The 25832-nt window shown below is 41.7% G+C and overlaps 1 protein-coding gene across 1 annotated transcript in view; it reads left to right on the top strand.

The window, feature by feature from the left end:
• The first annotated feature begins 1026 nt into the window (after positions 1-1026).
• Positions 1027-25832, top strand: part of LOC311289115 (uncharacterized protein) — a 45772-nt gene continuing 20966 nt past the window's right edge. Inside the window, exons 1-28 of the mRNA XM_084406872.1 lie at positions 1027-1069; positions 1300-1441; positions 2449-2778; positions 2913-3215; positions 3323-3637; positions 4087-4389; positions 4556-4870; positions 5626-5922; positions 6011-6325; positions 6521-6835; positions 7245-7559; positions 7669-7992; positions 8069-8386; positions 8858-9154; positions 9273-9350; positions 9518-9832; positions 9945-10145; positions 10246-10341; positions 18980-19039; positions 19154-19222; positions 19324-19392; positions 19544-19594; positions 19694-19756; positions 23535-23843; positions 23968-24279; positions 24398-24712; positions 24795-25157; positions 25195-25512. Of these exons, the coding sequence (XP_084262998.1) occupies positions 1384-1441; positions 2449-2778; positions 2913-3215; positions 3323-3637; positions 4087-4389; positions 4556-4870; positions 5626-5922; positions 6011-6325; positions 6521-6835; positions 7245-7559; positions 7669-7992; positions 8069-8386; positions 8858-9154; positions 9273-9350; positions 9518-9832; positions 9945-10145; positions 10246-10341; positions 18980-19039; positions 19154-19222; positions 19324-19392; positions 19544-19594; positions 19694-19756; positions 23535-23843; positions 23968-24279; positions 24398-24712; positions 24795-25157; positions 25195-25512 (6424 nt within the window). The 5' untranslated portion in view covers positions 1027-1069; positions 1300-1383. The remainder of the gene's footprint in view (positions 1070-1299; positions 1442-2448; positions 2779-2912; positions 3216-3322; positions 3638-4086; positions 4390-4555; positions 4871-5625; positions 5923-6010; positions 6326-6520; positions 6836-7244; positions 7560-7668; positions 7993-8068; positions 8387-8857; positions 9155-9272; positions 9351-9517; positions 9833-9944; positions 10146-10245; positions 10342-18979; positions 19040-19153; positions 19223-19323; positions 19393-19543; positions 19595-19693; positions 19757-23534; positions 23844-23967; positions 24280-24397; positions 24713-24794; positions 25158-25194; positions 25513-25832) is intronic.

Here is a 25832-nt window from a genome sequence, read left to right as displayed (position 1 = left end):
CGAGATCCGCTGGCTGGGGGACAGCAAGCTTTTGCTCAGCTTGATCCTGAACCCCAGACTTTCCAAATGGCTGAGAAGCAGAGATCTGCACGCACATAGCTCCTTCTTCGATTGGGCTAAGAACAACCAATCATCAAGGTAATTCAGGATGCGTACTCCAGTCCATTTCAGGGGGAGAGGGCCGCATCCACGCATTTCGTGAAGGTGCACGGAGCTAGGGCCAGTCCAAATGGTGGGACTGTATCTTGGTAAGACACCCCTTCTAATGCAAATCTCAAGAACGGTCTGTGACGGGGAGCTACTACATGTATATGAAAGTATGCATTTATGCAATATCCTTTATCCTTGTCCTTGTGGGGAAATTTTTTGGTTCCCATGAGGGAAACAGCTTATAAATATTATGCCATTACTCGCATATTACTTCCAAACTTTTATAGGTTATTGATATAATTTGTTATGAGCTAAAAATGTCTTCTTCAGAAATTCTGTCTTTTTTTTTTTTTTTCATTTTTTTTTTTTTTTTTATACTTGCCATTTCACAAGAGAAATTACTTAAAAAGCTCTCATCCAAACTGTAAAATACTGAAAAATATGAGGGTACAGTACAGGGTGCTTTGGCAGATATGTACTGTAGTACTGGCTCTCTCTGCTGATCACAATGTGAACAACATGCTTATCCTTACTATGGTTGTGGTTTTTGTGGGCCATCTGAAACCACTTTTGTGGAATTAGGTCAATTTCACATTAGTCAAAGGAATTATTTGACATACACTGAAGGAAGGTGTCACAAAATTAAGTTTGTGATGTTTTCCACCCCTCTGTGTAATTAGAGCTAACTTTTGCACTGTGTCCTTGCAAGCATTTATTAACTTAATGTTTTTAATGCCATTTCACAATAGTATCCATTTTACAGAGTTGAGTTTATTACGTGTTAATATCATGCTAACATTATGTATACATTAATAGACACTGTGTAGGACATTCACAGTTAGTTATCAGTGCTTTTATCTCTTCTCTGCAGGTGTTGGGCTTTGATGCTGTAAATAAACTGGAGAGTTTCCTGTCTCCTGTAAGTCAGTGAAATACGTGTGTGTGTGTGTGTGTGTGTGTTTCTGCATCCCCTCTTGATGGGTGGGGAGGAGGAGCTCATCAGCACTGACTGTTAGATATATATGGAGAAAGTCATAAAAGCCTGGTCTGATTTGTCACTGAAGTTGTTTGATGACTTCCTCTGTTCTGTCTAATAAGGTAACAGTGAGTGTGATTGGAGGGTTTTGAACCTCTTTCTCTCTCATTAAGGGGGCTGAGAGAGGACGCCTGTACTTCTGTATCATCAGTGCGGAGAAGCTTGTACTGGATGTTGAATTAATCAAGCAGAGAGAGATGGAGAGATGCCTGACACTCATTTTACTGTCTTCAATTATAATACTCATCACAGCTGGTAAGTAGACAATGAATGAAAGTGATGTTATTTTCAGAAATTCAGTATTGTATTGTTCAAAAACTTAAAATTAAGTTTGACTGTAATGTGGTGCCTCCGATGATAATAATAATAATAATAATAATAATAATAATGAATGCATTTGTTATTTACAGATCATCAGATTATTAGATCTCTGCTTAATTTTCACATGACAAAAAAAACTGTACACAATTTCTCTTATAAGCTGCAAATTATTTAATCGCATTTGTCAAACATAATTTTACAAAAGTTAAAACTATTTACTTATCCATGATTAAGCAGTGTGTGTGTATATATATATATATATATATATATATATACAGTATAGAAATGGCTTTTGTTACATCCATACCACTTTTTTTTAACTTTTGTTAGTTTGAGATCCTAAAGAAAATTAAGCTGTGATCAAACATTTTTGTGAAAAACCAAGAAAGAAAAAGAATAATAATAATAATAATAATAATAATTCATTACATTTATATAGCGCTTTTCTAGGTACTCAAAGCGCTTTACATGAAAGTGGGGAATCTCCTCAACCACCACCAATGTGCAGCATCCACTTGGCAGCCATATTGCGCCAGAACGCCCACCACACACCAGCTTACTGGTGGAGAGGAGACAGTGATGAAGCCAATCAGTATATGGGGATGATTAGGAGGCCATGATGGACAGAGGCCAAGGGGCAAATTTGGCCAGGATGCCGGGGTTACACCCCTACTCTTTTTCGAAGGACATCCTGGGATTTTTAATGACCACAGAGAGTCTGTGCATGTACATAATACATGGCACCTTATGGCTTCCATATTGCACTGTTATTATTTCAATAGCTAAACAGGTCCACTGCACCATACAGAGAAAAAAAAGGAAGAAATATTAATTTATAATTTATATTAATAACTTTTTTTACCCTGTGTATGTATTTTTCTCTTCCTCTTTTCCTCTCTTCCACCCTTTCTAATCCCTTTATCTTTCTCTCATTGTGTCAGCTCTCTCAGCATCAGTCCATGTGAATGTGAGGTTGGTTGGTGGTCACAGTCGCTGTGCTGGTAGAGTGGAGGTTCTTCATAGAGGTCAGTGGGGAACAGTGTGTCACTATGACTGGGATTTGGCTGATGCTGCAGTGGTGTGTAGAGAGCTGGACTGTGGAGAACCTGTAGATGCTCTGGGTGATGCTTATTTTGGACCAGGATCAGGACCTATCTGGATGAGTTATGTCATGTGTAAAGGATCAGAGTCAACAGTGGAGAAGTGTGGATCAGGAGGATGGGAAAAACACAACTGTGATCATAGTAAAGATGCTGGAGTCATCTGCTCAGGTAATATATGTGTATAACGTTTTGTACTTCCTTATTGGTTTCTCATTGATTTTAATTGTTAAAATGTTTAATTATTCAGTCATTCAAAAGCAAATCAACAAATCATTTTTGTTGATCTATGTTGTCCTATTTAGAAGTCAGGCTGGTTGGAGGTTCTCGCTGCTCTGGGAGGTTAGAGATACTTGATGATCAGTCGTGGGTTTCAGTGTGTGACGCTGCCTTTGACCAGCAGGATGCAGAGGTTGTGTGTAGAGAGCTGGACTGTGGGGCTCCTGTACAGGTGCTGGGAGAAGATGCTTTTGGCAAAGGAGAAGCTCAGATGTGGACACAAGAGATTCAGTGCAGAGGAAACGAGTCTCAGATTCACCTCTGTCCAACATCACCATTAGATGAAAACAACTGTTCACATGAGCACAACATTGGTTTGCTGTGTACTGGTAAGAGTTCAAAATGTAACAGAGCAGTTTTATTTCATTTTATTTTGACATTTTACATGTCAACTCACTTTTTTTCTATTGCCTTTCTCTCTTTCTTTCATTCCAAGACATAAGAAATGTGAGACTGGTAAATGGTAGCAGTCGGTGTGCTGGTAGAGTGGAGGTTCTTCATAGAGGTCAGTGGGGAACAGTGTGTGGTGTTGGCTGGGATTTGGCTGATGCTGCAGTGGTGTGTAGAGAGCTGGACTGTGGAGAACCAGTAGATGCTCTGGGTGATGCTCAGTTTGGACTGGGATCAAGGCCAGTCTTAATGAAAATTGCAATTTGTAGTGGATCAGAGTCAACACTTAAGAAATGTGGATCCATAAAATTGAATGTTCCTGACGAGTGCCTTCATAAGAGCGCTCAAGTCATTTGTTCAGGTAAGTTAAAAGTTTCATATTATTATACAAAACACTTGTCAGAAGCAGTCATCATTTTTATTTTCCATGATTATTTTCTACCTTTCTCTTCTGTTAAAATTAATTTGATATAAAATAGATATACTCTATTAATTATAATTGTACAATTTTAATTTGAAATGTTACAACATTTCCTAGATTTGCTTACTGTAGCACATACTTAAATATATGTACACATACAGTTAAAGAGGAAACTAAATACAGTGTACAGTTATGAAAATCTGAGGTTGTGTCCCAGATGGACCTGTGGAACTCACAGGCATTCGCAAGCAGCAGCCATTACTATTCTGCAAGACCTCAAATGCACCTCAAGTGCTCCATTCGGGACAGGGCCTTGTAGGTGGAAATCTGTCCTGCTATATACCTTTAAAATAAGCCATAATTTTGTTGATCTGTGTTGTTTTATTTAGAAGTCAGGCTGGTTGGAGGTTCTCGCTGCTCTGGGAGGTTAGAGATACTTGATGATCAGTCGTGGGTTTCAGTGTGTGACGCTGCCTTTGACCAGCAGGATGCAGAGGTTGTGTGTAGAGAGCTGGACTGTGGGGCTCCTGTACAGGTGCTGGGAGAAGATGCTTTTGGCAAAGGAGACGCTCAGATGTGGACACAAGAGATTCAATGCAGAGGAAATGAGTCTCAGATTCACCTCTGTCCAACATCACTATCACTTGAAAACAGCTGTTCTGATAACACCGGTGTTGATCTGGTGTGTGCAGGTTAGAGGATTGTTTTTTTAATAAACTGAAATTAAATTGAATGTCCACTAAATCTAGAATACATATTAGTTCCATAATATATTTTTCCTATTTTTGTGATACTTTTTTCTTTCTATTTGTTTGTATCTTTATCTTATCTCTCACTATTTGCATTAATCATTTATAGACATTATGAGAGTAAGACTGGTTGGTGGTCACAGTCGCTGTGCTGGTAGAGTGGAGGTTCTTCATAGAGGTCAGTGGGGAACAGTGTGTGGTGTTGACTTTGATATGGCTGATGCTGCAGTGGTGTGTAGAGAGCTGGACTGTGGAGAACCTGTAGATGTTCTGGGTGATGCTTATTTTGGATCTGGATCAGGACCAATCTGGCCAAATCGCAAGTTATGTACTGGATCAGAATCTACTCTGAAGAACTGTGGATCAGTACAATGGGGTTTATATCAGTGTGATCATACTTATGATGCGGGAGTCATTTGTTCAGGTAAGCTGCTCCAAACCTCAATTCTGTTTTTGTATTACTCAAGATCCACCTGCCTTAAAGGGATAGTTCACCAAAAATGAAAATTATTTCATTATTTTACTCACCCTCAAGTCAGGCCAAATCAGAATCACTTTCTTCTGTGGAGCACAAAAGATGTTTATTTTTTTTCAGGATCCAAAATAAAAAACACCATAAAGTGGTAAATGAGGTTTGTGCAGTGTTTTATAAAATTACAATCAGTAGCTTTTTTGTGAGCAACAGAACACTTTGTCATGTTGGTGCTTCGACAGCCTGTCTTAACTCGCTTCCATTATGTTCAAAGCAGTGGCCACTGGCCAGGATATTTTTCAAGAATTTGCTTTTTGTGTTCCATGGAAGAAAAGAAGGTCAAATGAATTTGGATTGACATGCAGGATAGGTAAATTGGAGACAGTAAATTGTCGGTAGGTATTAGTGAGCATGTGAATATGTATGTCTGTGTGTGTTAGTTCTGTGATGGGCTGGCCATTCATCGTGGGTATGTCCCTACCTTTGCCTTGAGATGCGATAGGCTCCAGTTTGGCGGATGGATGGATTAGTAAATAATGGCAGAGTTTTCATTTTTGAATGAACTATCCATTTAAATGAACCTTTCATAAAGCTTTTCATTAATTTCCATTGATTCCTTTTTACATTAATGAATGTTTCTGTGTGGTAGAAATGAATGACATTTAGATAACAAACAAAAAACGGTTATTTATCTCTTGCTACTTCAGGCGTCAGGCTTATCGGAAACTCCAGTTGCTCTGGGAGGTTAGAGATACTTCACAATCAGTCGTGGGTTTCAGTGTGTGACGCTGCCTTTGACCAGCAGGATGCAGAGGTTGTGTGTAGAGAGCTGGACTGTGGGGCTCCTGTACAGGTGCTGGGAGAAGATGCTTTTGGCAAAGGAGACGCTCACATGTGGACACAAGAGATTCAGTGCAGAGGAAATGAGTCTCAGATTCACCTCTGTCCAACATCTTTTCATAAAAACAGTTGTTCACATAATTACCAGGGGCTGATCTGTGCTGGTAAGAAATAAAATATCAGATTATTATTATTTTTTTTTTTTTTTTACCTTTTACGCCTAGTCTCTCTCTTTATTCTTCTGTCACTTAGATAGAAAGAATGTGAGACTGGTAGGTGGTAGAAGTCGCTGTGCTGGTAGAGTGGAGGTTCTTCATAGAGGTCAGTGGGGAACAGTGTGTGGCAATTTTTGGGATATGACTGACGCTGCAGTGGTGTGTAGAGAGCTGGACTGTGGAAAACCTGTAGATACTCTGAGTGATTCTCAGTTTGGACAAGGATCAGAACCAATATGGATGAGTAGTGTGTTATGTGCTGGATCAGAGTCTACACTGAAGAACTGCTGGGCGTCAGGATGGAGCATAAATGTCTGTAGTCAGCATTCAAATGCCGGGGTCATCTGTTCAGGTAAATAATGCTGGACTTAAAAGCATTCCACTCTTGCTTTTCTACTTGTTGCCAATGGATTTATGTTTACACAAGTAATGATTTAATTTGTTTTATGTGGAAAACTTTAACAAATCTGTATTGTTACACGTTTTGTCTGCATTACGTCTGTAATGTTTGTATATGTTTTTTCTACTGTTCATGTAACACAAACAGGTCATAAACCTTCCAGACTTGCTGCTGGGCCTCACCTCTGCTCTGGGAGGTTAGAGATACTTGATGATCAGTCGTGGGTTTCAGTGTGTGACGCTGCCTTTGACCAGCAGGATGCAGAGGTTGTGTGTAGAGAGCTGGACTGTGGGGCTCCTGTACAGGTGCTGGGAGAAGATGCTTTTGGCAAAGGAGATGCTCAGATGTGGACACAAGAGATTCAGTGCAGAGGAAATGAGTCTCAGATTTCATTCTGTTCAATATCATCATCCCAGAAACACAACTGCACCAGTGACAATAATGTTGGCCTGATCTGTTCTGGTAAAGAATCAATATTCACTGTGTCTATATTACAAAAATGTATTCCCCCAAGTTGTTTATTTTTTGTATTGTTACTGAATAGTTAAAGTACACTATGTAACTTTTTGTTCAGAATTAACTAAATTTAAATAATGAGTGATGATTACATCATAAATCCATCTTCCAAACCAGGTTTTTGTCTCACCCTGATTCATTTGCGCTGATTAATGTTTCTGCCTGTGGGTGCCCACCAAAACAAATGCATACAGCTACAAACTGCTGTGGGCCAAAAGCTACATAGTGCATCTTTAAGAATTATTTGACCTCTTTACATCACACACATAAAGAGAAGATTTTTCTCATTCAAGATATGTTGTTTTTTAGATTTTTTTTTTATTGGGTCTTGTAATGACAAAAGTTTTTTGCACAGGTTACACAGATCTCAGACTGGTAAACGGCTCAGACTCTTGTTGTGGAAGAGTGGAGCTTCGTTTCCTCAATGAATGGGGCTCAGTGTGTGATGCATGCTGGGATATGAGAGCTGCCAGTGTCCTCTGTAGACAGCTGAATTGTGGGATTGCTGTGTCTGTTGTGGGATCAGACTGGTTTGGAGAGGGAAGTGGTGAAATCTGGGCTGATGTGTTTGATTGTGACGGGAATGAAACAAAACTCTCAGAATGTTCCGTCTCTTCATGGAGTCGAGCTGAATGTTCTCATAGACGAGATGTTGGAGTCGTCTGCTATGGTAAACTTATTTGACACACTACTGAAAAACTCTCTATAATATATAAACACTATTTTATATTGTTGAAACACAAGTCTTACTTTAGTAAAACATGAGATCTTCTCCTCAGGTTCCTCTCTGGCTGTTCATGATGGTCTGGTGCGGTTGTCTGGAGAGAGACAGTGTGAGGGGGAGCTGGAAGTTTCCATCCATCAGGTCTGGAGGAGAGTTCTGCTGGACTCCTGGAGTCTCACTGAATCCTCTGTGGTCTGCAGACAGCTGGGCTGTGGCTCTGTGCTGAACTTCTCCGGCTCCTCTTCATCCAGTCCTGAACACAGTCATGAGTGTGTGACGGGCTTCCAGTGCTCTGGGAGTGAAGCTCATCTGGGGAACTGCAGCTCTCCACAAACTCTCAACTGCAGCTCCACACAACAGCTGTTAATCACCTGCCTTGGTGAGGACAACAACATCTGGGCAGATTCTTCAGTTGTTAGTGATCAATAATGTGTTTTTCTCTCTCTGAATATCAGGTCGCTGGTCCATCAGGCTGGTGGGTTCTGGGGGAGACTGTGCAGGGAGGCTGGAGGTTTTTCACAGCGGCTCATGGGGGACAGTGTGTGATGACTCCTGGGATATTAAAGATGCCCATGTGGTGTGCAGACAGCTGCAGTGTGGAGTGGCGCTCAGTAACCAGCAGGTACCAGCCTGGTTTGGTCCTGGTTCTGGACCCATATGGCTGGATGAGGTGGAGTGTGAGGGGAATGAGACGTCCCTGTGGAACTGCTCTTCTCCAGGCTGGGGGAAACATGACTGTCAACACAAGGAGGATGTAGGAGTCCTGTGCTCAGGTAAACATGCTTCTATATATGTGTTTAAATTAAACTTATAATGAATATAACATTTTAAGACACTTCAAGTTAACACTTTACAATAAGGTACATTAGTTAACTACCTTAATTAACCTAAACTAAGAATGAACTATACTTCTACAGCATTTATTAATTCATTCATTAATTTATTAATTTCAACATCTATTAATACATTATTAAAATCAAAGGTTGTATTTGTTAACATTAGTTAATGCATGTGAACTAACATGAACAAACAACAAACGAACAGCTGTGTTTATTAACCAACATTAACAAAGATTAATAAATACTGTAACACATGTATTGCTTATTGTTAGTTCATGTTAGTTAATACATTAACTAATGTTAACTAATGAACCCTATTGTAAAGTGTTACCAACTTTAAAAACACATTTATGCGTCCATAATACCCACACTTTTAAAATGTACTCATTTTCCACTTCTATCTAGAGTTTAAAGAGATCAGGTTAACTGAGGGCTGTGAAGGGAATGTGGAGGTTTTCTACAATGGATCCTGGGGTAATGTGTGTTACCATAAGATGGACAGAGACACAGCGAATCTGATCTGTCAAGAGCTGAACTGTGGAAGATCTGGAAGTGAACCCAATTATTCAGAGGGACTGAAGTCTCATAATTGGCTTGATAAACTTAAATGTCGACGTCATGATTCCACTCTATGGCAGTGTCCATCTTCACCCTGGGGACAGAATGACTGTGATAATGAAGTGGCCAAGATCACCTGCTCAGGTAAGATGATATTTAACTGATTTAAGATAGTTGGAAAACATTATGTTTGTTTCAGTATGATTATTATTAATAATTTTTCTATTCAGCATTTAATTCAATTTTAATGTTTTAATTTTAGAGGAGCAGACTGGTGAATCTCCTTGGAGTCGTCTGACTTGTTCTACCTTAGAATCTCCTCATCAGAGACAGTGTTCAAGTAAGATAATTAAAATGATGTATTTTCTTTATTCACAGTATCTTGAATTATTCATATCTGAGCACTTGTACACTGAATCCACATTCATAATTTGTCACAACCTTGAATAGTCATAAAATGCATTATAAATGTATTGCTGGTCAGTGATGTTGCTGTGTGTGATTTAGATCATGTTCCTCTCAGACTGAGTGGAGGTTTGGGCCAGTGCTCTGGGAGGCTGGAGGTGTATCATAACGCTGTGTGGGGTTCAGTCTGTGCTGATCTGTGGGACATCAGCGATGCTCAGGTGGTCTGCAGGCAGCTGGGTTGTGGAGCAGCACTGAGGGCTGATGGGAATTCAGTCTTTGGTGCTGGTGAAGGTGTTGTGTGGCTGAACAGAGTCGAGTGCAGAGGGAATGAGATTCACCTGTGGGACTGTCCTCTCTCCCTGAAGAATCACACTGACTGCTCCCACAAAGAGCACGCTGGACTCACCTGTGCAAGTCAGAGCAAAACACTGACCGATAATAGTGATTTTCACACCATTTTAGTGCTAATAACTGTGTATTTGCATGATTTTTAATCTGTCTGTATCTGTTTTGACAGATTTGACAGATTTGTCAGTGTCCACTACTCCTGCCACAACAACATCAGCTTCTCCTCCAGTTTCTCAGACAGTGCGCTCAACATCAGTCACTCCTCCACAAACTCCTCCAGTGTCTCTCTCTGTGCTTGTGGTTGTACTGGGAGTTTTGCTCTTACTGCTCTTAGTGCCACTGCTTATACTGATTCAGCAGAACAGAGTGATGAGGAGAGGTAGGAGAAATCCAGAGACTCTGTCATATTGTGTCTTATTCAGTGTGTGATCAGTCATGTGTTGTGAACTGACAGCAGGTTTGTCTGTCTACACTCACAGCTCTCTCTAAGAGGAGACACAGGACGACGACTGAGGCCGTTTATGAGGAGCTTCTTCACAGACCCACTAATAGACAGATTTTTTTCACTCAGAGGGGTGAGTAAATGTGTGTGTCTGTTTTGTGGAGATCAAAAAGTGTAATCACTTTATTTATTGGCAGGGCCGCATTAATGCATGGGCTTACCTGGGCCCAGGCTGGGGGAGGGCCCAAGTAATGCTGGAAAAATATATATAATTGAACATTTAAATTTAAAATTTATTTACCCATTTTAAAAAGTTTTGACTATGCTGTTATAGTTTTGTTATTGATGCTTTGCTTTGAGTGTGCGTGACGTACTCGGTTACTAACGTAACCTCGGTTCTCTCTAGAAGAGGGAACGAGTACTGCGCAATATCTTACGCTAGGGGAAAATCTCTTTTCCGCAAGATATTGAAGCCAAAAATTATCCTTAATTTTGAAATAATGTAAAACGCGTTGCGGCAGCATGCAGACATAGGCAAGACGGCACGCGCACCCATTGGCTGCCCTGCGGCAACGGCAGCAGCCTATTGAGAGAGGCCCCTCGTGACTTCAGATCCAATGAGGGCGCTTCGCGCCCACTGCGTCACGTCCCGCCGAAACGGGCGTGGCTTGGGCCTATAAATACAGCTCGACAGGCTGATAGAATCTGGTTTTTCATCGCCGAAGCGAACCAGAGCGTGATGCGAGACGGCAAAGATACACAGTACCCGTTCCCTCTTCTAGAGAGAACCGAGGTTACGTTAGTAACCGAGTACGTTCTCTTACGAGAGGTCTCTCGTACTGCGTAATATCTTACGCTAGGGGAACACAGTGTAAAACGCCGTGCGTGCTGAGATCCAACACCAAAGTCCCAAGGGCAGGTGCCCGGGGCTCATATAGTGCATGATCACCAGGGACTCGCAGAGAGTCCGGGAAAGAGGGGCTAGAACAACATCATTCCCGTAATAAATAGCATCCTATTAAGAGCAAATTATATCAAAGTGTTCCACACAGTCAGGGCGAAAACTCGGCCTGAACTGATGAATATTAAGGGTCTTACATTAGACCGAAAACAGCTTAGCCTGCAAGGCGGGAACTTCTAGGTTATAAAACCTTATAAATGTAGACGGGGAGGCCCAGCCTGCCGCCGTACAGATATCTTGCAAGGCAATCCCGCTAGACCAAGCCCACGAAGAGGATGCCATGCCACATGCCTCTTGTGGAGTGCGCTCTGACACCTAACGGGCACTGCAGGCCCTTAGAAGTGTAAGCCAGCGCTATAGCATCAACTATCCACCTGAATAGACTCTGTTTCGACGCAGCTAGTCCCTTAGAACGTCCACTGAACGAAACAAAGAGCTGCTCCGTCTGTCTGAAGACAGTCGAGCGAGACACATAAGCCCTTAAAGCCCTGACCAGGCAAAGGGAGCTTGTGTCCTTTTCCTCATTAGAGACCGGCAGGGCCGACAGGGAAATCACCTGTGCCCTAAACGGTGTGTTGAGGGATTTAGGAACGTACCCGTGCCTTGGTTTGAGTATGACTTTCGAGTCATTTGGCCCAAATTCCATACACGTCGCGCTCACTGAGAGCGCTTGCAAATCCCCTATACGCTTTACCGAAGCGAGAGCCAGAAGAAACACTGTCTTGAGAGACAAGTGTTTGATATCTATTGATTGGATTGGCTCGAATGGGGCACCTTTCATGGCTTCCAAAACCGTAGAAAGGTCCCACATGGGGACTGAGGGAGGTCTGGGAGGGTTCAGCCTCTTAGCTCCTCTAAGGAAGCGGATGACCAGATCGTTCCTTCCAAGTGACTGGCCAAGCGTCGGTTTAGTAAACGCTGCTATGGCCGCCACATAAACCTTGAGCGTGGATGGGGTTCTGCCCTTATCCAGTAGCTCTTGCAGGAAGGAGAGAACCTCCGTCACCCCACAGTCTGAGGGTGATATGCCACGAGCTGTGCACCAGCTAGAGAACACAGACCATTTCGAGGAATAGAGCCGTCTAGTAGATGGGGCCCTAGCCTGCGTGATCGTGTTTAACACTCCCACCGGGAGGTTAGCGGGTACCCGTTGATGGCCCACGCATGTAGGGACCATAGCTCTGGGCGAGGATGCCAGATCGAGCCCTTGGCCTGAGAAAGGAGGTCCCTCCTCACCGATATCGGCCATGGGGCAGTGCTTGTCAGCTGCATCAGAACTGGAAACCAAGCCTGGTTTTTCCAGAAGGGAGCCACAAGTAGCACTGAGCATCCGTTTTCCCTGATCCGCTCTAATACCTGAGGCAGGAGCGTGACGGGGGGAAAAGCATAGAGCGGGCAGTGGGGCCAGACGTGGGCCAGCGCATTCCTGCTCTTGGAAAAAAACTCCGGACAGTGAGCGTTTTCTTGAGACGCAAACAGGTCTATCTTTGCTCTGCCGAATGTCTTCCACAGCAGTTGGACTGTCTGCGGGTGTAGGGACCATTCCCCTGCCGGAACATTGTTCCTGGACAGTCTGTCTGGTCCCACGTTCAGGTGGCCTGGCACGTGCGCTGCTCTCAGCAAGCGCAGATTGTGCTGAGCCCAGACCAAGAGGCGCTCCGTCAGCCTGAAAAGGTTTCGGGACCTGATACCTCCTTGGCGATTTATATAGGCCACCACCGACATGTTGTCCGAACAGACCAAGACGTGGTGTCCTATTATCTGTGGACAAAAACGCCTCAACGCGTTGTCAACTGCCATCATCTCCAGGCAGTTTATGTGTAGGAGCCTTTCCCGTTCTGACCACTGGCCGAAGAACGCTCTGCCCTCGAGCAGCGCTCCCCATCCCGAGGTGGAGGCATCCGTAGACACCACCTTCACTCTCGAGGAAGTCCCCAGGCTTACACCTGACCGTACCAGTTGGTCGCTCTCCAAGGTTTCAGAGCTGAGACGCATTTCTGATCGACCTTGAGGCGAAAAAGACCGGAGGTCCACGCTCGATGCGGTACTCGCGCTTTTAGCCAGAACTGCAGTGGGCACATGTGAAGCAGACCCAACTGGAGTACTGATGATGCTGAGGCCATGATACCCAGCATCTTCTGAAACTTTCTGAGCTGGACTATAGTGCCGCGGCGGAAGGATTCCGTCTTGCGCTGAATATTCAGTCTGCGCTGTGGCGATAGCTGTGCTGTCATAGACAGCGAGTCCAGTTCTGTGCCCAGAAAAGATATTCTCTGACTGGGAGACCAATTGACTTTGAGACCAAGATTCTCGAGATGTTCGAGTAATATGGTCCTGTGTTCTATGAGCTCTGAGTGTGATCGAGCTAGAATCAGCCAATCGTCCAAGTAATTCAAAACTCGCATGCCCCGAAGTTTCAGGGGTGCAAGAGCCGCGTCCATGCACATCGTGAATGTACGGAGTGCTAGGGACAGGCCAAAAGGCAGCACTGTGTATTGATATGCCTGGCCCTCGAAGGCGAATCTCAAAAATCGCCTGTGACGTGACGCTATTTGTATTTGGATATACGCGTCCTTCAGATCTATTGACATAAACCAGTCCCCTGGGCGAATTTGCGAGAGGATTTTCCTGGTTGTGAGCATTCTGAACCGGCGTTTCGAAAGCACTTTGTTCAGCTGTCTTAGATCTAGAATGGGTCTGATACCCCCGTCTTTTTTCGGTACCAGAAAATATCTGCTGTATAGACCCCCTTCGCTCTGAGCTTGAGATAAAGGCTCTATGGCCCCTTTGCGCAATAGTTTCGCTATTTCGGCTTGAAGTAGATGTGCTACTTACCTTTTCACCGTAGTTTTGATTCGCGCCGCGTAACGGCGGGGGCGTAGAGCGAACTGTAGCAAATAGCCTCTTTTTATAATGTTCAGCACCCATTCTGATACCCCGGGGAGCTTTGCCCATGCACTTGCATGAATAGCTAGGGGTTGAATGAGATCTGGGCTCTGGTCACGACATGGTGGCGACTGGAGAGCTTCGGTATGCTGTAACATAGACGCCGTGCTTGCAGCGTTCGAGGCGGGGGGTGCGCTGATCACAGCGGGCAGCCTGCTCTCGACTCTCCTATAGCGGCTTGCTGAGAGAGAGCGAGCGGGGCTAGCCCTGTGGGGCTTGTCATGTCTGTGAGTGAATGTGGGCACGGGACAGCGGGCACATTTACTACACTGAAATCACCGTCTGCTTGAGCTGACTGTATGTGCGTTGGTTTCGTTTTTACAGAAACCGTGAGACATGCAGTGTGTAGTGTTTGTGGGCACTGGGTCGTGGGCACATTCACTACATTTAATGCACAATCGACATGAGCCGATTTTATGTGTGCGAGCCCTAGAGTGTAGCGGGCTGTGCTTGTGTGTAGGGATGAGCACTGGACTGTGGGCATTTTTACTACACTCATAGCACCATCGGCCATGGCCGGAATACCAGAAAATACACTCTTTATGGGATTTATCTGGGTCGCCGTAAAAACGGCGTTTGTGTGCAGGCAAACGGGCTGTGGTACCAGCTTGTTTTCTGCAGAATCCACTGGAACAGTCGCATTTTCTGGAACTGAACGAGCGAGAAGTTTTGGTGGAAGTCTGGCCGCAGCAGGACTTGAACACCGTTGTTTTCCTAGTCGGGCTAGGAAGACTTTGAGACCTTGGGCTTTATCTCGATCTTAGGCCGGGGCCCACGCGGAGGGGGGCGGCGGCCAGTAGAGCGAGAGCGTGGTCTTGGGTCCCAGGCCTGTCGACGCTGCGAAGCGGCGGCGGTGGCGGTGGGTGGAGGCTGTGGCTGGGAGCTTCGAGCAGACGGCTGTTTAGAGCGACCTGCTGCGGAACTGGAGCGCTTAGGCAGAAAGTGCTTCATGGCCTGAGACGTTTTCTTCACCTCAGCGAATCTATCCGCGAAATCCTTGACGGATGATCCAAAGAGGCCGGCAGGGGAGATGGGGGCGTCGAGAAACGCGGTGCGCTCCGAGTCCGACATCTCTGAGAGCGTGAGCCATAAGTGTCTCTCCGCTACGGTGAGAGAGGCCATGCTCCGCCCTATGGCCTGTGCAGCGGACTTAGTGGCGTGAAGAGCTAGGTCCGTTGCGCTCCTCAGGTCCGGCACGCTGATAGCTTCCGGTCCTTCCTCATCCAGTTTACGGAGAAGGTTGGCCTGGAAGATTTTCAGGATGGCCATAGAATGCAACGCAGATACAGCCTGCCCAGCGGCGGTGTAAGCACAAACGTGCATGGCTGACGTCGTACGGCAAGATTTTCCCCTAGCGTAAGATATTACGCAGTACGAGAGACCTCTCGTAAAAGAACTAGAAGATGCGGGCTTGTGAAGTTGTGCATTAAACTCTTCCACGCTATGCTACCGTTATCTCCTCAGCATCCTCAGAGTAGAGAGTCGACAACACGGTCAGAGACATTAGCGGGGAGGAGATAACACAACAAATCTAAGTTTTTTCTTTAAACTATTTGACTGAGCAGCAAAATTAACACAGCCCATGTACCGAATGTGACAAAAAATCTGCTTAGGCGAGCAAATAAAACAAACATACTCAGGTTTTTCTTGCTCCAGAACTCAAAGAAGCAACACATACACTATGTGAAATGAGTCCTCGCAGGATTAAACCTCCAAAACTAAAATTCATGATTTGATGCCAGTTTAGACGGAGACTTGATCATCTTGAGAGACTTATGTCCTTTGTTATTTTTCTCAATTATACAAGAAAAAACAGGGGACACATGGGCTCATAGGGATACATAATAGCTTAAAACTATATATTTAAATAGCATATTTAATATTCAGCAGAGCTAGATACATTTGGTTTGTGATGTATGGTGTGATGACTTTGTTTTGTTGTGGAAAAATCATGCAAGAAGATAAAAGACTGACAGTAAAATTAATCCGTCTCTGTTTTGCTGAATAATTCATGGTCTTAAAAAAAAAAAAATGTGTGAGCCAAAACAATAAAAAATCACGTGTATAAAAGTTTAAAAGAATGTATACATATTCATAAACATGTAGTCAATTTTGAACATAGAAATATGAAATGATGGAAAAATAGAAATTATATTTTTAAACTAAAACTAAAGTATAAAAATAAAAATAAAACCGCCAGTAGGGGGCAGCATTGAATCCTTTATAAATCGATTAGTTCAAAACGGCTTATTTATTCATGAACGAAGCAAGTGACTGACTTTATGTATGGGTCATTGAATCAATCACTCAACCGAATCTTACGAAACGTGAATTCTTTCAGGAACAAAACACCACTTTGTGTTGCTCGGAAATGCACAAAGGTTCTGCTGTGGCTTTGTTCGGAACTATGTTCATTTGCGAGCAAAACTGCATAACTGCTGTATAAAGTCAATATCACATTTGTAATCATGCTGATATTTGATAAAACAGCATTCTTGCTGATGTGATATTGCATAACTAAAAAATATAAAAAACAAGAAAACCCATCCAGTTTTGAGGGCATTTTTATCCATTTTTGCTCCAAACCACTGTTAATTTCAAGGTAAAAATGATCCACACTCATGGGTCTATATACAGATAATATTATGCATTTTTGAGGAATGTATGGGTGTGCATGCAGTGTGGGGCTCCTGAGAGTTAAAGCTTCAGGGCCTCTGATTGTGTTAATGCGGCCCTGTGCATAGTGGTCAGTAGAGTAAATAATTTGTGGATCCATTTGTGGGAGTTTTGTGTGTTATCTAAAATGATACAGGTGCTAATTTTAATTGCAGTTAATTTGTTGACGAATAATTTTCGTCATTATTAAATAAAATTCAGTTCTGAATCACAAAAACTATTACGAAAATCTATTGACATTTTCGTCAATGAATAAATATTAGACAAAAATGTCATAAAAATGTTTCATCTCATAAAACGTTCAAAAATGTAAACTTTTTAGAGAAAGAGCAGGCCAGACATATGGATAAATCTAAAAAAGCGTGATGACCACTGGTCGAAGTCCAAAGTAGTCGAAGTCCAAAGTAGTTCACGCCCATAGGTTTAGTTACCTATGATCACGCGCGTGAACTCGACAATCGACTACTTTGGACTTCGACCCGAAAACAGGATGTAAATACAGGTATTTGCCAAGGGTGCAGGGATTTGTATTATTTTGAAGTACCCCCGGACGCCGCCATTGGCTAACGGAACCCCACCTGCAGTTAGCATCCCATTGACTCCCATTCATTTTGGCGTCACTTTGACAGCGAATAACTTCACATCTGAGGCGTTTAAAGACTCCATTTGTCCATTATTTATTTCTAAAGAAACACGACAATGTATAAAATGCTCCATTACCTTGTATCTTACGTTATGGCCCTGTAGAAGCAGTTTTTGTAAAAGTAGGCTAACGATTGCGTCACAGCCACGCGACTCTCTGTCGCACAGTAGAGAATTACCGTATGGACAGGAGGAGAAGCTCGCGGGCAATCGGGAGGACGTCGAGGCAAAATGACAAAGTAATTAATCAGAACACCTACAAAAAGTTTCTCCTGCTCCAAGATCATGGACAGCTCCTACTCACACTCTCCGTCTCTGCGAGTTTCGGAAAGTAATGATTCAGATTGATCTTGGCACAGCTACTAGAAGACAGACGGTTTGCTCACGTCACATCTACGTCGTCGAGCTCAGTTTGAGTCTGCGCAGTACGCTGGACCCCCAGGAAGTAAGATTTTCTAATTGGCTTCACTTTGTCTCCGTTGAATCCAATGGGGTCGCTGTGTCCATTTATTTTACTGTCTATGGTATTTGCGCTGGCTTAAATAACATCATTTTTATTCTTATCTTTCACATCTACTGCAGTCAGATTCACTCGTGTTCACTCTGAAGGAATCACTCACATTGGCTGTGCACTTGTAATGACACATCAAGGATATTAAGAGGCTAAAAGCAGGTTTAAACATTGCCCCTTTGAAGTCAACAGGGTGCAAATTTTAAAAAGAGGATAACACGGTGTAGGCAACACCGATTTTTGTCGTTGTTCTCTGTATTGACAGCACTCCAAATGTACAAAAAAAATGAGCTCAATGTTAAAATTGACCGGAGTTCTCCTTTAAGTGAACGTAAAAAGTTTGAAAAGAATACCGGCTGTGTTTCAGTGATTCATGCATTCAGCCTTAAAGTGACAGCAGCCTAATAACCTGCTGCTGCTGTCCGTCATTAATGTTAATCAAACAACAAAAGAAAAACAGAAAATCACTCAATGCTCTTGACTGAATAACTTTAGCATTAATAAGGATTAATCTATATTTAATTTATACAAATAAATATGTCTGCTTGAAAGAATGTATGTTGTATGCAAGTTGTTATAAAGAATGCATCATTAATTAAAAAGAAGACCATGTTCTTGTTTCTTTATGAGAAGTGGTTTTATTTAATTCTAAGACAAATAAAGACATGTTATATGTCACAGCAGTTAAATCTGTGTCTGCATTGCATGTTCAAACCTTAATATCATTTATTTTAACAGATTAATGTTTTCTCCAGGAGTATTATAATGAGTGTGGAAGTTTAAGAGATGCTTAATTGATGCATTACAATTTTACCAAACCCATTAGATTTTAGTTGATTAAATCTACTGTTGATTTAGTCAACTAAAATATTTTAATATTTAGTCAACTAAAACTAAAAAAATTCAGATGACTAAAATTAAATTAAATAAAAATTTGCTGTCAAAATTAAGACTGATACAGTGTTAGAGATATTGTTAGATATTGGCTGATTTACGGTTGTGAACGTGTCTGATGAATCTACTTCTCCATAATAGGAAGTGTCCTCTCTGAAGAACAGCATTCTGGGTATGAAGATGTTGATGAGCTTCTTTCAGGTTAGAGGACTCAAACAAAAACACTCACTTAGCAGGTTATCTTAACTAGGTTGAAATTATGTAAACCATTCAGCACGTAATAATTCAGATAAGGATTTATTAAACTTTTTAAAGCAAATTCTGCAGGAGGAGCCGCACCTGACTACTATAATGACATCACCACCACTGAAGGGTCTAATAAAGGTCAGTGACTTTAACTCATTTCACTAAATTAAATGAACTATTGGACCTGGAATAGTTAAAGCAGTTTTTGTTTATTTCCTTATTGTTGTTTACTCATTTAGAAGAGCAGCAAATCACACCTGAGAATTATGATGATATAATCACTGTTGGACTGAGATCTCGTGATACAGGTTTATTTCTTATTATCATTTACAGGTTTTAACAATCTAGATTTATATGCATTTTAATTATACATATGCACTGTTTCAAAATCCAAAATCTTGCACATTTAATGGATACATTTAATTGAATTTTGTCTATTTGTCAATTTTGACTTGCCAGAAAACTATGATGATGTCATCATTGTACGACAATTCTCCAATGATAAAGCAGGTGTGGGATTCAAATCACTCTCTCAAATAAATTTTTTGGTTTGTTTGTTTGTCTTCAAATTATTGCAAATGTAATTAATAATGGACACATTTATATCAGAGGGTGTTCAGGAGGAGTATGATGATGTGAAGAATTTCAGGGAATATATGAGTGACATGTTTGGTATGTTACTGACACCTTTTTACCTTACTCTGAATATACGTTTAATTTTTTATAATCGCTTTATAATATCGATATCTGTGATTTTGATAGCTCATTTAACTTGATTGGCAATATTGATGTGTTCATTTATAATACTTTTTAAAGCATATATTGATAAATTATTTTGCTTTTGTTTTCTAATAACAGACTATGACGATGTGGGGGAGGAGCCAGGAAAACAGGGAGGGACTTTATAACTGAAACCACACCCACTGCCTCAAATCCTTTTAAAGTTTTAAGTTTTCTGCAAAGTTTAAGGGCCCTATTTTAACGATCTTAGTGCATGGTCTAAAGCACAAGGCACACGTTCACTTAAGGCGTGTCTGAATCCACTTTTGCTAGTTTAAAGCTACACTGTGTAATTTTTTAAGTTGATTCTTAGCAAAAAACACTTTGTTCTTTCAAAATGATATGTGCTCATTAATGTGTAATTACTTCTACCAACTTATCAAGTATTCTCGTAAGCGTAGAATCTGCCATTTAGAATACATACGAGCGACTCGCTCGAATGGCGGCAGCCATGTTGCGCCTCCATCTTGAAAATACATTAGCCAAAGAGGGACATACCCAAGTGGGTAATCTTTCAGAAAAAACTGAAGCTTCCCCGGGGGCCGCCATTGATTAGCAGACCATCACCTGCTGTTAGCATTCCATTGACTCCCATTCATTTTGGCGTCACTTTGACAGCGAATAACTTCACATCTGAGACGTTTAAAGACTCCATTTGTCCATTATTTATCTCTAAAGAAACACAAAAATGTATAAAAGGCTCCATTACCTTGTATCTTACGTTATGGCCCCGTAGAAGCAGTTTTTGTAAAAATAGGCTAACGATTGCGTCATAACCACGCGACTCTGTCGCACAGTAGAGAAATTACCGTATGGACAGGAGGAGAAGCTCGCGGGCAATCGGAGGGACGTGGAGGCAAAATGACAAAATAATTAATCAGAATACTTAGCAAAAGTTTCTCCTGCTCCTAGCTCATGGACACCTCCTACTCACACTCTCCGTCTCTGCAAGTTTCGGAAGGGAATGATTCAGATTTCTCTTGGCACAGCTACTAGAAGACAGACAGGTTGCTCACGTCACATCTACTTCATCAAGCTCAGTTTGAGTCTGCGCAGTACGGTCAGCCATCAGGAAGTGAGTGCTTCTAATTGACTTCACTTTTCTCCGTTGAATCCAATTGTGATCGCTTTGAATACGATTTAATTACATTAATTATTAATGCATATTTAATACACATTAAATCGCTGTGTCCATTTCTTTTACTGTCTATGGACAAACCTGGAAATTCAAGCTTCGCCTTTCGCGTTTTGACACTCATTGGCACCGTGACAAATGCGAGGGGGAGATTATTCGCGACTGCCGGCAGATTTGAAATAATACGGCCACCATAGGAGTTAAAAAGCCCTTGGAATGGGAGGGGCTAGAAAGTAATATTCAGTTGGTAGACATAAACAATTTCACCGCTAGATGGGAGAAAATCCTACACAGTGTAGCTTTAAGGATGGGAAAAATGGTCTGCATGCATGGCCTAAAAGTGTTGTTACTATTCTCTTAATGATTAATGGGTGTGTTTTGGGTGTAACGTGAAATAAACCAACCAGAGTCTCATCTCCCATTCCCTTTAAAAGCCAAAGCGCGCGAGCAGACCATCTACTCTACGGGACAAGCCGGATTCCACTATATCTTTATGACACAATATTAATCTTTTACACTGTAATCCTTTTATTTTTAATATTTGGCATGTTTGTGTGCTGCTGCGAATCCCTTTGTGTGTAAAAAGCAGAGTGGACGTGTTGTGGACCCGCCTAGTATAATGTACATTAGCCTACTAACGCGCTCTTTAAATAACAAAAAATATATTGCGCAGTCTATTTCAGTTCCCTCAAAATTCAGTTGGGTGCAAATGCATTTGCTATTTAATCACTGTGGTGCAGGACGTAAAAATGATAACTGCGAAACACTTGCGTTGCGCCTGGCGCTGCATAGCTTATATGTTTTAACTGCTATCCACCATATGTTACCATATATACTATTTTGTATTGAAATGTACTAAATCAATTACATGTAATCAGTGTTTGTCAGGATAAAATGCTTAGTTTAAACTTCTCTTTCCAGAAAAAAAAAAAAAAAAGTTTACGTTTTTGTGATCCCATTGCACTTAAACATTTATATGATGTAGACATGACAGTTTGAGAGAACAAAAAGGAAAAGAAAAAAAGAAAAAGAAAAAAAATCACAACATTCAATCCATTTGTATATAATTATGATTTCAGATGCTTCACCATTTAACTTCCACTGCTCCAGTCTTTAATATTTCACAGCAACTTATACAAATATAATATTCCTATTGAATGTAGACCCACTGATGGTGAACATATACAGTATATTTTGCTAAAGAACGTTGGAATGTACTTTGGGAAGTAAGTTTACAAACAGCAGCTGTGATCAAGGATCTTTCCCTCAAAAGAATGTAATGACTCTTTGAACTGAGCAGAAGAGCATGTTGTTCACTTTATGTCCCGCAGAGGGTTTTTTGACAATCAGTCATACCCAGCATACTGTACATTTGTTGTATATTTCTGTCCAATTTTATTGGTTTTAATTTATTTTAATGTTTTCTGTTTAGCAATTAAAATCAGGCGGAATATGTGCATGGATATTATGACATTATTATTATTGTTATTGTGAAATTGGGGAATGTTGTAACATTTTATTTCAATGTTTTTTGCACACAAAATACAAAAGTTCAATAAAATTCAATGAAATATTGTATACTGTTATTCTGGAATAGTGCTTTGATACTGTATGTCTCTCTGTGTTCTCAGTGTTTGTGGTCAGCAGTTAGTTATCAGTGCTTGTATCTTTTCTCTGCAGGTGTCAGACTCTGGCGCTGTATGTACACTGAAGTGTTTCCCACATTCACTCTCATGACAGCTGGGTGACTTTGTCAGCACTTTATCATGTGTGTGTCTCCTCAGTAAAGTGTCTGTAAGGTGGAGGATGAGTCCCGTTCATCAACAGTGGCTTTCTCTTGATATATATGGAGATATATATTGGCTGATTTGTCTTGTCTCTGTTCTCTTGAAGTTTAACTCTGAGTGTGATTGGTGGTCGTCAGAAGCCCCTCCCCTCTCTCTACCTTTATCTTTCTCACCAGAGCAGACAACAGTCTCCTTTTCTTCAGAATTGTAAAGAGAACTGATGAAAAGTTAGTCCTGAAGAGCAGAGCAGAGGAAGAGGAAGATGAAGAGCTGTCTGACAATCTTTCTGATGTCCACAGTCGTCACACTCACCAGTGCAGGTATTTTACCTTGAATTAAAGGGCCAAACAGTTCCTTTCAACATATTAAATAGTTTTATATTTAACACAAGGATCTTCCTGTGTACTATCAATACGTTTTGTAATGTTAAATTTCTCTTAGTTTCATTTATATAGATTATTGTTTATATTCGCTTACTGATATTGATTTATTTTATTTTAAAGAATTTGCTCATGGAAGCAATAAATAAGATTTTCACTGATTATTTTTTCTTTTTTTGTAATTGCATTAAATGGCCTTGTGGTTTGATGTGTTTTAATATTATACATGCAGTTTTTATGACTTCATATTGAGTAAAATGCAAAACAATTTTCACACCATGCACAGGACTATTTAAGTGAACTGCAAAAAAGCAGCATAATTAAAATAAATGAATGGACTTTCATAGATAAACGACTCTTGTGTACAGGCAACGTGAGGTTGGTTGGTAGTAACCGTCTCTGTGCTGGTAGAGTGGAGGTTCTTCATGATGGTCAGTGGGGAACAGTGTGTGATGATGGCTGGGATATAAAATCTGCTGGAGTGGTGTGTAGAGAGATGAACTGTGATAGAGCATTACGTGCAGTTGGTGATGCTCACTTTGGAAAAGGATCAGGTCGAGTATGGATGGATGAAGTGAAGTGTACTGGATCAGAGTCAACATTGAAGAACTGTAAATCAAAACAATGGGGTGTAAATGACTGTGGTCATGATGAAGATGCTGGAGTCATTTGCTCAGGTAAGACGTCCAATCTTCCTACTGTAAATGTTTTGTTACCAAAAGAAACTGAACAGAATTAATTTCCTTATCTTAATTTTGAAAAAGTTATAATGTTGTTTATTTATATCATTTAAACACACAGGTCGCCTCCCCAGACTCATTAATGGATCTCATCTGTGCGCTGGGAGATTAGAGATACTTCAAATTAAGAAGTGGGTTTCAGTGTGTGACGCTGCCTTTGACCAGCAGGATGCAGAGGTTGTGTGTAGAGAGCTGGACTGTGGGGCTCCTGAACAGGTGCTGGGAGAAGGTGCTTTTGGCAAAGGAGACGCTCAGATGTGGACACAAGAGATTCAGTGCAGAGGAAATGAATCACACTTTGTGTTCTGTCCTACATCCAACTCTTCAAATACACACTGTTCCCATGACAATGCTGTAGGAGTAATATGCTCTGGTTAAGTAATATTTGACCTCTCTTTACATGTATTGCAAACATAAAGAGATTAAATATCTTTTCTAAAGAGCAGTAAGTGTCCTTAAACTTTTGTTTTGTTTCAATACATTTTGTGCAGGTTACACTGATCTCAGACTGGTAAACGGCTCAGACTCTTGTTCTGGTCGAGTTGAACGTCAGTACTTCAGTAAATGGGGCTCAGTGTGTGATGCATGCTGGGATATGAGAGCTGCCAGTGTCCTCTGTAGACAGCTGAATTGTGGGATTGCTGTGTCTGTTGTGGGATCAGACTGGTTTGGAGAGGGAAGTGGTGAAATCTGGGCTGATGTGTTTGATTGTGACGGGAATGAAACAAAACTCTCAGAATGTTCCGTCTCTTCATGGAGTCGAGCTGAATGTTCTCATAGACGAGATGTTGGAGTCGTCTGCTCTGGTGAGAGGATTTTATTGAAAAAAAATTAAATGCATAAAATACCTTGCAATATCTTGATTAAAATGCCAGATATTTCAATCAGGTTCCTCTCTGGCTGTTCATGACGGTCTGGTGCGGTTGTCTGGAGAGAGACAGTGTGAGGGGGAGCTGGAAGTTTCCATCCATCAGGTCTGGAGGAGAGTTCTGCTGGACTCCTGGAGTCTCACTGAATCCTCTGTGGTCTGCAGACAGCTGGGCTGTGGCTCTGTGCTGAACTTCTCTGGCTCCTCTTCATCCAGTCCTGAACACAGTCATGAGTGTGTGACGGGCTTCCAGTGCTCTGGGAGTGAAGCTCATCTGGGGAACTGCAGCTCTCCACAAACTCTCAACTGCAGCTCCACACAACAGCTGTCAATCACCTGCCTTGGTGAGAACAACAACATCTGGGCAGATTCTTCAGTTGTTAGTGATCAATAATGTTTTTCTCTCTCTCTGAATATCAGGTCGCGGGTCCATCAGGCTGGTGGGTTCTGGGGGAGACTGTGCAGGGAGGCTGGAGGTTTTTCACAGCGGCTCATGGGGGACAGTGTGTGATGACTCCTGGGATATTAAAGATGCCCATGTGGTGTGCAGACAGCTGCAGTGTGGAGTGGCCCTCAGTAACCAGCAGGTACCAGCCTGGTTTGGTCCTGGTTCTGGACCCATATGGCTGGATGAGGTGGAGTGTGAGGGGAATGAGACGTCCCTGTGGAACTGCTCTTCTCCAGGCTGGGGGAAACATGACTGTCAACACAAGGATGATGTAGGAGTCGTGTGCTCAGGTAAACAGTAAAGTAATGTGATCTATTTTTAAATATATAATTTCAAATGTTTAAAAGAATAATGTGCAGCTGGTAATTTTTGCAAAATAAACACCAGAATAATCAGGAGTGATTGGCTCATATTTTACAACAAAGACCATCTTACTGAATGATGGTATGATAGACAGCGCTGCCATGGATGCCGCTACTTTTTAAATATTTTTTTATATTGACCAAGCAGAATCAAGTAATACATAGGATTCATAATATATTATACAAATATAATTAAGTATCTTTTTCATATGCTACCAGTGCTAGCAGCATGCATTAGCCTTAACCAG

This window comes from Rutilus rutilus (genome assembly GCF_951802725.1).
Source record: "Rutilus rutilus genome assembly, chromosome: 4".
Lineage (NCBI taxonomy): Eukaryota > Metazoa > Chordata > Actinopteri > Cypriniformes > Leuciscidae > Rutilus > Rutilus rutilus.
This window is presented reverse-complemented; position numbering and strand designations above follow the sequence as displayed.